The sequence below is a fragment of the Lichenostomus cassidix genome, chromosome 2 (assembly GCF_008360975.1).
Source record: "Lichenostomus cassidix isolate B80296 chromosome 2, HeHo_3.0, whole genome shotgun sequence".
NCBI lineage: Eukaryota > Metazoa > Chordata > Aves > Passeriformes > Meliphagidae > Lichenostomus > Lichenostomus cassidix.
In genome coordinates this window covers 20,285,513-20,298,647 of record NC_139482.1, presented here as the reverse complement: position 1 = coordinate 20,298,647, position 13,135 = coordinate 20,285,513, and the positions used below count along the sequence as shown (strand labels likewise).

General features: G+C 40.1%; 1 protein-coding gene across 1 annotated transcript in view; it reads right to left on the bottom strand.

Moving 5' to 3' along the window:
* Positions 1–13,135, bottom strand: part of RSU1 (Ras suppressor protein 1) — a 103,328-nt gene that overhangs the window by 89,094 nt on the left and 1,099 nt on the right. Inside the window, exon 3 of the mRNA XM_085050607.1 lies at positions 6,084–6,134. Within this exon, the coding sequence (XP_084906733.1) occupies positions 6,084–6,134 (51 nt within the window). The remainder of the gene's footprint in view (positions 1–6,083; positions 6,135–13,135) is intronic.

Sequence of the window (13,135 nt, the reverse complement as noted above, 5' to 3'; positions counted from 1 at the left end):
GGTGACCACACGGCTGTCAAAAGAACATGATCAATGAGACACAGCTATTCTGGCAGGAGCACAAAGTGAACTCCAACAAAATTCAGATCTGGAAATGGGAACCAGCAACAAAAAATTAATAGATCACCTCACAAAAAGGAAAGAACTAAAGATGAGTAAAGGATTACACGAGAATCAAGGGAGAAACAGTGGAAAGATCACAGAACAGTACAGGACAGCAGATCAGAAGCCTGGTAGAGGAGGACAGAGAACACGACATCAGGTAACACAGAAGAGGATTGAGGAAAAAATAGCTGTTCCCGATCTCTCATCATTTAATCATTTGATAATACTGGGTAAGGACTCAGAGCATGAGAGCAAAAGGATACAGAAATCATCAGGAGTAAGCTATGAATAGCAAGAAACTTCTGAGATCATTTACAGGCAGCACAAGAATATGTGAAGCCAGTGAGCACAGGATCACCTGAGGATAAGGAGACTGAGAAGAACAGCAAAAACGAAGTTGCTATCCACCACCACCTACCAGGTGGGATGAATAGCTATCAGCTACCAGGAACACAAGCTTCTTCCCAGGAAGAATTGCTAAATATATTCAAATAGTGACCTCTACTGGACAAACCATAGAGTACTGGTACTTCTACTGGCAGTGGGAACACTCCGGCTACGAGCAGGTAACGACACAAAAGCTAGAATCTCTGAATAGATTTCTCTAAATTATTTCAATGTTAATTAACCACCACTGGCAGATAAAGCAAATAATTTTTACAGTAGTTACAATTCATCAAGACTTACTGCACATCCCAAAATAAGCGAAAATAAAACAGGTTGACAGAATAATAATTGCATGCATATTGACGACAACCAGCACTCACACCTGCTGTCAATGCTGAGGTAACTTTTAATATCCCAGCCTGCTTTCCAGTCACGTCTTACCCTCTGTGCCCTTTTGGGTGGGATTACTGTCAAACTGAGCTTCTGAAACCTCTTCAAACACACTTCCTATTCATGATGTAGTACATGGATTTTAATTGTGAGAACTTCATCAGCATACCAAGTAAGGATTTCCCATCCTATATGAGGATGTGATATTTTGTTTATGTTTTAAGTGGCTGGAGAACACCTTGAGTTAGCCTACCTATGCAAAGTCTAGAAAGCTCAGTATCTCTTAATACTTTATGGCAAAATAGTACACAAAACCTGCTCTGCTAGGAAAAAAAGTCAGGCAAAGGCATAAGCCACATTTTTATGCTCTATCAGTTTTCTTTTAAAAAGGGAGTTTCTCTGCTGCTAGTTCTACTCCAATTATTGCTCATTTACAAATCTAGTGGCACAAGGAGACCAAAAGGTGAAATCTAATTTACCTGCTGACTTCAGCCAAAAAAGTATGTTTTTCCAGTCAAAGGGAGCCATTTGTTGTTCTAGCACAACCAATTTATAAATGAAGTCAATAAGTAAAACAAAGAACAACCAAAACCCATAAGCCTTCAAGACACAATGGAGACAAACCCTACCATCAGCTGGAAAAAAAATCCTAATCCTCACTCAGATGATCTACTTCACACTGTCTCCCAGAGCTCTGCCTCATTGTGCTTGAAATGATATGGGGCAAGACCCTGAGAAAAAACAGACAAGCCTGGTGATACCCCATTCTCTCCCTGACCTGGGCTCCAGAGAATCTCAGTATTCTGCAATTCCCAGCCTGTTCCTCAGAACCATTATTAAAGCACAAACTTTAGATGAAGGGCTCTGAACAAAGTAGGTCTAAGTTTGATTCGAAGAACTTTTATGACAAATTCCTCAACATGTGACTGACACTGCCACCCCAGCATGAACCATGGAGTGGCAACGTGGGAGGAATCACAGCAGGTGGCCCTGCAGAGCAGGCAGATCTACAACACCTGAGGGTCACTTTCATCCTGCACAGAGGCAGCAGATGAGCAAGTGGCCAAGATTGCTGCAGACTTCCAGTTACATTCCACCTGAAGTTGAGTGAAGCAGCCCTAAGTAGAAATACACAAAACAGGAAAAGAAATACCCATAAAAATTACTACTGTTGCACAGATGATGCAGAAACAGTATTTGTGGCTGATCAAATTGATCAAATGTGGTTTCTACAAAAGTATGTCCTGTGGCTGTAACTCCCTCTGTGCCCCTCCAGCACAGCTACCCTAATTCCCTACCACTATTCATGTCTCCTAAATGTTTCTGTTGAGCAGGAGGTGAACATTACCTGTGTGTCCCTCAGCATCAAGTGACATGGAACAAAAACAACTTGGTTGCATCCACCCAAATTAATCCACCACACTGAAGGCAGGTATCTATGGTTCAGCCACTCATTTCCACCAATTTAAAGAACATTTGATAGGACTTCTATTGCATTTATTTTGATGGTAGCCAGTGGGTCCAAAAGACACCTGGGTCAGGATCAGACAACCTATACAGGCTAAGACAATCTTGAGTTTTGCTTCTCAGCTGTATACTAGATGGAAGGCTTTAAAACAACTAAATGATGGAACAAAAAACTCCCAGTACAACATAGAGAGACACTGGCCCCTATGTCTACATTTCACTAAGAAAAAGCACAAATATCTACTTTCTCCTTCTGCTTTCTACTGGATTGTCAGAGACACTACAGAGGAATAATCCCATCTTTGTCACTTACTGAGCAACTGGTTCAACAAGACTGCAGAATCACAGCTATTTAGCTTCTCCAAGAGTTTTGCTTGATTTTGCTAGATTGATTGCTTCTGATTTTGAAGCACACAAAGGTCACACCAAGCAGCAAAGGACAGACTCAACTATTTCAGAAGTCACCTACAGCAGAAAAAGCCAGTTCAAGACCCCTCCATTAGCAGAGAACCAGATAGCTCAACAAGATTCAGACTAATATGTTCCAGAAAAATCAGTGTGGGCTTGAATGCTTCTGATAATGATTGATTTACACATGTAAATGCAGTACAAATGGCACAATAGAAATATTAACAAAATCCATGCCACAAAAGTATTCTGAGCAGTATGATGGATCTAATAGAGCAGCCCTCATACTTGCTAATGAAACTTTACTTGCTTTTAATAGTTTTCTGGCAAAATGTGAAGTACGTTTACATAAAAATATGCATATCCAGTTTTTACATTTATTTATTCTTTCAGATAGACATATTTACTCTAAACAGCAAAGAAAAAAGCTAGCAGAACACTCATTTAAATGGCAGAAAACTAGTAGAAGATGCTAATATGACCTTAGTGTAGCATGTCAAGTGTCACTGCCATCAACTTCCTAGTCATTTTAAGAACAATCTGCTAAGACAATTAATTACACAGCTTAAAAGATTAGGTCAACAGTGTCAAATACGAAAATATGAACTTGAAATTTAGCCTTTTAAAAATGTGTGCTGTCTATTTAAGTGTATACATCCATTTGTGAAAGAAGAGTGAGTTTCAAATTCAATGAGCTCCTTCTCAGGCGAAGTGGGTCTCAACTTCCCATGAAAGAAACCCAAACACAGCAATTAGAAAGGCTGACAAAATCCCTTGGCTGAGAGAAGGCATATACTTGCAGCCTGCTGATCTAATGGCTACTTTAGGAGAAAGCAGCAATTAGAGGCTGAGATTTAATGTAATATAACACAAACTTGTTGTCATGGCAGTCCTTAAACCAGTATTTTGAGAACTAAAACTGCTTTAAGTAAACAGTACACTCTGGATTTTTCTTGGAATAGTAAAGTCAACCTAAATGCATCCTTCTTGGACATTTCTTTTTACTGTATCTTTCCTCCCCCAGCCAGGTCTGCAGCTTGTGGAGCTCATGCTGAAGCACATCCCTGCCCCAGGCTCAGATCTGAGACAGCCAAGTTTACCATGATTCCAGCCTCCATGCAGGAGCTTCAGCCTATCTCCTCTTCCTCAGAGCAAGGCAGACACCTGCTACCTGCCCAGCCAGTTGCATGTTCAGCCGAGATCATCCTTTAGCTACATTTAAGATTTGTAAGGCACCAGGTGGAAGAGCTGATTCACTGCCAGTCTGATAGTCTGTTAGATTCCAAAAGTCGTAGGAATTTTACAAACCTCAGAGAAAGAACAGTGAAGTTTACAAGCAGTAACATTTCCAACTCATTTCATCCTTGTGCCAGGTAAGCAGCCACTCAGAGATACCTGAGCAAATAATCAGCACCAGAGAGAAGCTTTGCCTGTCAGCACTAAGGTACCCAACCCTAGGTGAGCTGTCAGACTGCAAGCATTAAACAGAGATGTGCAGAATCAACTATCTCAAGGTGCTTGCAAACCCTCCAAAGGCTGCAGAGAAAGCTGAAGTGGCTTTCAAGTATAATTAAGAGCCTAGCTTTCAGAAGCTCAAGTTCAGAGACAGCCATCTCCTTGCAGTACCTGAGTGACCACACAAAGTCACCAGCTAGGTGGCCCCATAGCCGAGCTCCACCAGTGGCTGATAACAGACGGCAATATGCCTGAAGGAAATTTACCAATATCTTTCTCAAAACATTCTCCCAGCTTCGAGCTATTTGTAACTTCATGACCTAAACCAAGGATAGAGCTGCATGTTTAACAGTGATGCTAATGATTTTCCTTGCCTGAATTGGCCCATTAATTTACCAATCAGTCATCACTTACATCCTAGATGGCTGCAAACTGTTGGTCATATTTATAAATAAATTGAGATTTGTTTGAAAACTGCAATAGGGTAAAAACAAATAGCAAGATGCCAGTCTAGAGGGCACTACACAATTAAAAGCAGGGCCCAGAATAATTAATTCATACCTCTTACAGCCAGTCATGTAGCACACATAATTTATTTACAACTACAAAACACTTAAAGTACACATTACGACCCAATAAACTGCATCCAGAGAAGTGCTTATGTGCTAGAATCTAAGAATATTTACGGTTTTCCTCATGCTTAATCCTCTGCAAATGCTCAGACTCTAGTGACATTTTTGCATTAAATTCATATGTTTTAAGTAGTACATACTACATTACAGCTCATGCAGCAAGTAGCATAGAGTTCAACAGGCTGGGTTTTATTGTTTTGTTTGTTGGGGCATTTGTGCTTTTTGAAACCCACCTCAATTTGTAAAGATTTCCTCGGGTGCACACTAAAGCACCTACCCAGTCCTCTCGTCAATAATAAACCCACTTTAGTGGTTCCATTCCCCTCCCCATTTCATCTCTCCAATTGAGTTTCAAAAAGGGAAGGACTGGTTCAGACAGAAGTCCACTGGCACACGCAGAGACCAGAAAAGGACAAGAACATCAACAAAACCAACACTTCTCTTTAGAAGATGCACAGTAACAGGGATGAGACAAAATTCCCTGCTTGAATTTCAACAGCCAAGAAGCAGGAATGTTTGCACAAGACACTGATAAATAATCCTCAATCTACAAAAACAAACAAAAAAACTCAACCAAACAAAAAGCCCCTAAAATGCACAAAAACTTTTGCCTTGCAAAAGCCAATCTGATATCTGCCTCCACCAGTTAAGTCTCATATTTATGTTGCTCTTGACATGGTGTTCATCAACACCTCACTTAAGGGGTTCTTTACTATGGGAAGCAGGATCCACAAGGTAATAGCCAAAGGTGGTGTGTGCAGTACGAATAAGATACAATTTTTTTTGGACAGAAATAGGCTGCTGGACTTCCATGCCAGATGCTTACATTCAGTTGGCCTTGTTCACATATGTTTGGCTATAGATACAATGCAGTGGATTTGTAATTTGCTTTGCTTCAAATTACTTATCCATCCACTAAAATGCAAACTGTATTGTTTCTGATACAATTAAAAATTTCAGAACTCCTCACCTTAATGTAAGGACTTCAGAGCCATGGTAGGAAATGGATTTCTGGCTGAACTGGTAACAAGACTGAGAATTACAGATCTTTTAGTACATTGCAGGTCTGTGTTGAAAATGGCTGCTAAGTCACACCTTCAATCTCTTTTATTTTTAATGAAGTACCAACCAAGAAGCACTCTTAATAGCAACATTGTACTCTATATCAAATTAGCAGTTTCAGCTTTTCAATATTATTCAACTGCCTGCAATGAAGTCCAAAAACAGGAATACACTTACTTGTAAGCTTGTTGTGACTCAGAACCAGCTGTGTGATGTGCGACAGCGTAACTGCAAATGAAGAGAGAAAAGTTAGTTTATGGACAAAGCAACTGAGAGCTTGCATCTATTTCAGCTGAAAAAAAATAGAAAAGTTATACTCTCCACTCCAGCAACTTGATTCATGGGCATTGTCACAATAAGCTAGAGAAGCTCAAGATTAAAGGACACATCCACCTACTCCTCCGCCCTTTTACTTCACATTTCTGTTACAGCATCCAACATAACTTGGAGAGCTTTTACTCACTGATACAGCAAAGTCTTTCAGCTAACCCTTGAAAAAGCTCATGACAACACAGGCAAATACAATCTGTTAGCAGAATGAAAGCAGTCACCCAAAGGCACCATCAGATCAGAAAGTTCAGTGTTTAAAAAAAAAAAAAAAGCATCACCACAGCTCCCTGTGCAATTGCAAGTTGTGGAGGAAGGAAAGGCAGGGAGGAGAAAGGAAGAAATAGTGCACCTATCCCAAATTTCTCCTAAAATTTGAGCACTCTAAGTACTGCCTGCACCACCTCACAATGCAGAACAAGACAGGGAAAGAAGCCCATAGAAAGTCTGTAAGAGTATCATTACTAAATGAAAAACAAGGAAAATCATTACTAAAGGGTGAACAAGAGGAGGTGCCTCCACAAAGAGCTCTAAGCTTTAATACATAAAAGGCACATCAGCACCTGAACCACAAGTCACCATCTAACACTACTGAGTTACCTAAACAGGTAAATATAGCATTGCAATTTACACACAAAAATGAGAGAATATTCTGGAGATAGGCACAAGCTTGTGAACAAATGCCTAAGTACACTTTATACATTTGTTTCCCTTGGTTTAGCTATTTTAATAACTGTAACAATCAGTTAAAGTCAACATTTCATGGGCCCTTGATATCCAAGCCTGACTAATAAGAACACAACCACCAGAAGGGCAGTCCTACCAGCTGGCAACCTGAGATGAGAAGTGGTCCAGTCAGATGTCTTCAGTTCCAAGGCAACTTAACCTAGACCACAGCCAGATCAAAACTGACATCACCAATCCCAGTGAAAAAACTTCTTTTTCCTGCATTTAACTCCAGAAACAAGTCATTCTAGTGCTCTGAGGCTTCACCTAGACTCAACAGCATCAACAAAAAATCTGGTTTTTAAAAGAGGAAAAAAATAAATTCATTGTTGTTTTTGATACTGTGTAAAAATGCTTCCATTTCACTTGGCTTTTAAAGCAGAGAAGTTGAATTAAAGTGGCAGCACAAGACCAACTAACATGACCTCATCTCTATACAAAAGACTCAGCATCATGCCATGTGCACAATGGCAACTGGACCCCTGCATCACTTCTGCCTGGCAAAGGCCTGCAACACTCATGCTGAACTGTGGGTGCAGCCACTGGGAAGTCAAATTGGGCACTCAGGTACAGAGTATGTTCTAAGAGAACTTTTGCACTGTTTCCTTTTTTCCTTCAGAGTTGATGCTTCCTTTGGTTCATTAAAGCAGAACAAAGACTGAAGGTGCCACCATGCTTCCGTGGCCTTGACTAGTTAATTCTAGTTTTGCACAGAGCTTTGCCAATTTCAAAGAAGAATCCAAAATTCAGATGATCTGTTATTTTGTTGGAGTGTGCAATGAACTCCATTACAGTAAAACCATCAATCCCCACTACATGCCTTTTAATAAAAGCAGCTAGAAGTACACAAGGAAAGCTGAAATTTAGTTCATATATCCACCAACATGACTGGACTTTCTTCACTCTTTTCTGCCCAAGAATCATTTCTTCTGCGAACAGGCTATGAGTTCTCTGAATGATTATTTGTTAACACTAAGTCTAGACATATCCAAGGCATCAAAGTAAAACAAACTCCTTAGAGTAGCAATAAGAAATGTTAGGATCTCCCCCTCCCTCTGTCTCACTATATGAAAGCATAAAAACCAGACTGACACCTCAGACAGACTAAGAGAAGTGTTCAGGATTTTGTTTTTGTGCTTAAGACGTAATTCAGTATTTAAAAAGAAAAGCATGCCAAATGATATTTAACTCCTGCAAAAAGCCAGCTTCTTCTAAGGAGACACCACTTGCATGCAACTTGTTTGCACCACAGAAGCATAAAGTCACTGAACTGCACTAAATGCTACACAGCAGCACACAGGCCAGTATCTGCTCTGGATCAGTTACAGACTGAGCTCAAAATACGAAGTATTTTACTAATAGAGAACAGAGAGAGACCCTGATCTAATCCAAATGTATGCACATGGTGAACCCCTCCTGCCACAATGTCATCATGTCTATATAAGGGAAGCATGGATGCTTACTCAAGGGCAATGAAGTATGGGGGCTGCAGACTTTAGTCTTCTGAACACTGAATTCCTGATGAATTTAAATACCACAATAAGTTGTGTGCATATTTAAAGGTAAGCCTTCTGACTGCACCATAAACCCATGTGTACCACTGGCCTTTAGATTAGAAGGCCACAAGATTAGAAGCATTATTCTCACTACTGCCTCTCCTTTTTTGTCCCATCACTGTATTCTTCAAGTGAGATTATTTTCAGAGAGGTTTCTTCCCTCACATCTATACAGAACAGAACAAAGTCCATGTCAAAAATTTCAAGGCCAAAATCCCTAGACCAAAGACATTTTAAACAGGATTTTCCTGTCCAAATTTGACGGAAGCCTAGACACCTTGTCTGAAACTCCACTATCTCAGTCAATCCTGATGCATGACAAAAAATCCCATGGCATCTTTGACCAGAAACAGCAGGCTGACATCTCCCAAAGGAACAAGAAAGGCTACACTACAATACTGTTTTGAAAAGAGCAAAGGTTTAGGTGTCTGTGCTCTGACTACTTCCAGCAGCATTTTAGACATATCAAGACAAAAGGATTCTTCAGTCTTGAAAGGTCCAAAGCTACTACTAGTTCAGAGATAAATTTAGAAGCATTTTAAGAAAGGGAGCCCAGATAAGAGAGCAGTCCTTGCTCACACCTTACACAGAAGGGAATTTGCTCACTTACATTAAACTGACCTGTGTCAAACAACCAGCCCCTGGAAACATGTTCTTCAGTATGCTGCCACATGCCTACTCCTGTGAAAATGTCTGTGTTGTGAGAACAGCTGACTGAGATTTACCTCATCCTGTACAAAAAGTCATTCTGTAGGACAACTAAACTACCAAGTCTGACAAAGAAGACATCTGTCTTAACTGATTAACACCCCCAAGTAACATCTAGAGGGCTAAAGGGGGCCTGTGGGGCAATTTGGATTTGGAAGCACACAGTCCAGGCAAGCATAAGCAGGACTTGCTGAGGATCATACAACAGGCCAGATAAGTCAGTCTGAATACTAGTCTCCTGAGAATGGAAGGGCACTGAGATTCCCACGGGGAATTGCTATAACTTCTCTATGATGCCATTGGTGGAGCTTCTGGACACCACTCTGGTCACATTACAGTCATTAGCATACAGGCAATATAAGTTGCTGTGATTTCATGAATGCACCAGATATTCACACAGAAGTCTGAGGGTCAGGATAATACCTACTGCCACAGCAATTTACTTGCACAGTAATCACAAATTCTCATTATGGTCCCAGTCCCATTATTACTTCAAAACAGAGCAAGTCAAGGGAAGAATATTTAGGTTTTTCGATTTTGGCCCTAATATCAAGACTCTTCATATACTGCTGCGATGCACTGCAAGTTAGTTTTACATAAAATATCCGGATGACAATACTCAACCTAATTATTAAGGGGGAAAAAAACCCAAATAAAAACCCTCCCTGTCAAAAAAACCCAAAAAACTGGCAAACCAACCAAATGAAAGTAAAATAAATTAGAAAAAAAACATCCCACACCCACAAAACAGGAAGACCCCAGTGACTTTGCTGAGCCAAGATAAGACATTGCCTGTCCCACTGGAGGAAGTTAATGCAGGATGAGCACTACAGTATTGTTACAAGCAGCCTGCCTCTCCATCTTCTGTGCTTTGGTTATTTTAGGAATTAACAATTTTATCAACACTAACTGTCTGATAAATAATTCTAGTCATGTTAATTCCTACCACACAAGTATGTATTTTATGCAAAATATGAATAGCTTACAGATGGAATGATAATGAGAGCAAATTAAAACTTACAGACTAAATAGGATTGCATCCAATATTCTTTCCCTGACAACAGAGCAGATGTCGTGAGTTATTTGGGCAAAATAATTCCTCCATTTGTAGCTTCTCCATACCAATTGCTTAAAAGACACAAAACTGACACTGATCCATACTCCGAGAACAATTCCATAGCTGTTGATGGCTGTCCAAAGTCCTGCCAATAAATGCCCTATCCTTTGCTAGGCCAGGGAAAGGGCACATCATTCCCTACTTGCTGAACCTGCTTGTTCAGCCTCCAGGATGTCTATTAATAATGCTCTCTACCATCACCTGTCCCTAGTGGGTGCTTTATAAACAAATGTCATTTATTTATTTTACAATATGAAGGAAAAAAACCCAAACCAACGTAATTGAACACTTCCACAGGGGAAGACATTTTTTAACACTATTTATGCATGAACTCGTGAGTTAGAAGTGATTAACTTAACTTTTCTTTGTGAATCTGAACGCCATGCTGTAAATAAGCTCATAAACACATTCTTTCTTTGCCGAGCATGAAAGTGGGAAGAGATGTAAAGGTTGCCAAGCTTTCAGGTCTAAGATAGCTCATCCATCTCCTTCTAGATAGAAGTATTTCATCTTAAATTAAAAGAGACACTGGTATTTGAGAGAGGCAAGTTCTGTCTGTTTTGTTTCTCTCACAGCTGCTATAGAGGGTGGAAGTCAATGCAAAAGAAATATGAGTGGCTGCCTTGTACTCTAACAAGTTATTCACTAGACTGAAAAGAGAAGCCAGAAGAGAATCGTATCCAAGACAGGGCATATTCCCCTTTACTCCTCTTTGCCCCCACGTAACACCAGCTTTCTCCATCAATTACATTCTGCTGGGGTTTTTTCTAAAGGTACACAACAAGACCAGGGCTACACCTAAAGAAAAGGATTGGCACACTGAGCAGATGTTACATGGTACACTGCTTCCAAATACTTGAGTCTGTATTAACCCTAAGTGAACTAAATTAAGAAAGCTTAAATACAGGCTCAATAGCCACTCTGCAACAAGTACTCAAATGTGCAGTGAGACAAGGCTTGGTCCTCTCCTTGAAGAGTAAGGACTACAGGGAGCAGCTTACCTTTGAGGGGCACTGGCATCTCTGGTAGGGGCATTCACAACCACTAAATAATCACATGAGACAAAATCCTGATCAGGGGCTACTGTACACAGTAACACAGGCATATCTTCCAACCTACAAAGTCATTAAAACTCAAATAGTCAAAAATGTTACCTCCACTCATCATTTAAACTTACCTTAACTCTCAATATCTACTAATGGCCCTCCTTAAAGACAAAATGCTGTGCTAGAAGAGTCACTGGGCCTGAACAGTGATGTTTGCTTTTAACAGAGATCTTTACTTTATGAAAGGAAAGAAAAAGTAGCTGAAAAGGCAAGCTTTAACACTGCTCTGGAAAGAGTTATGCAATACAGTGAGAAGGAAAGGTATACCAGGTTAGCCTCATTTACCCTCCATGCCAGCTCTGAGAGCCAGAGAAAACCAAAACACTCAATCTACATTAGAAAAGGCCATCCATTTAAAGTCAGATGACAGCATTTGAAAACAACAAATTTAACACTTTCTCAAACCATTACCAAAAATTCAGAAGTAATACCTATTCATTACTTTTTATTTGGAGGAAGGTATTCCTCCTCCAGAAGGCAAATACCTTCATGGCAAAAAAATCCAAAACCACAAAACCAAAACCCACAACTTATGCGTTCTCTGTCAGAGAACAAAACGACTGAAAAAAACAATTAATTTAACAGAAATCAGTCATCATTTCCCCCTTCCCTCAAACTGGAGAACGCCCCAAATGCCCATGCTAGATTAAGTCACACGAGGTGCACCCAGAGTATCTTTGCAAGACAATTCTCTGATGCAGTCTAACTAGGGTATCATAAGTCTATACTTATATAGGGAGCTCCCTGCCAAAGACATTTCAAATGCCTAATTAGCAGCCTGGTATCAGGGAGCTTCTGGGGACCACAGTGGCCCACCTTGTGGTCCCTCGCCCTGCCTGAACAACAAACCCCGAATAGTCTTTGTACAAGAAAAGCTTTTTTTTTGAAAGATTATTAATGTGCTTCAACATTAATATGCTTTTTTCCTGCCTGAAAAATCAAAGCTGGTTAATTAATTATGTATCTAGTGCTGATAGCAGGCATCAAGGCTACTTAACAAAAGCAACACCACTCTGTTGCTGCTCCACATACCTGACAGATATAAGTATAGTTCTGAAAACTGATCTGTAGTTAATGTGAACTAAACACTCCTCTGTCTCAAATAAATGTTCATCCAATAGAAATGCAGTGAAGCTTTCTATTTAATGTGAGCTCACATATACAGTCCTTCCAATGTCATCTTCCCAAAAGCCCATGTACCAACCAGAAGCAGGAAAAGAATGACTACAGAATGAAGAATTAAGTACAGAACCTAGTTCTGCAAAACTGTACTTAAGACTTCATCCTTTACTGATGTGATTGAAGTTACCTGGATGTGCTCCCAACTGTGCAGATAATGGTGAGTTGGTAGTAAGCCATACCTTTCCCTGAGCTCGTATCTATCTTGTAAGAAGACTTATGTACATTTGCTCCTGGCTGCTAACAAGTTCAACAAACATAGTAAAGAGCTAAACCAGGATACAGTTGGAGTTTTGAGTATGCTGGTTGGTTGAGATTTTGCTTTTTTTCCCTCATTATATCATGCATTCAGAAAAAATTCAGCCTGTGGCACACTACAGCCTGTCACAACTTTAACTCCCTGAATACTGGCTGTGCCATAACATCATGTGCATTTCAGCAAGGCAAAGATACCTGACTTGCTCTTCATTTATGTGTCCTCCAGAACAGTGACAGCATGTTGTCATTGGT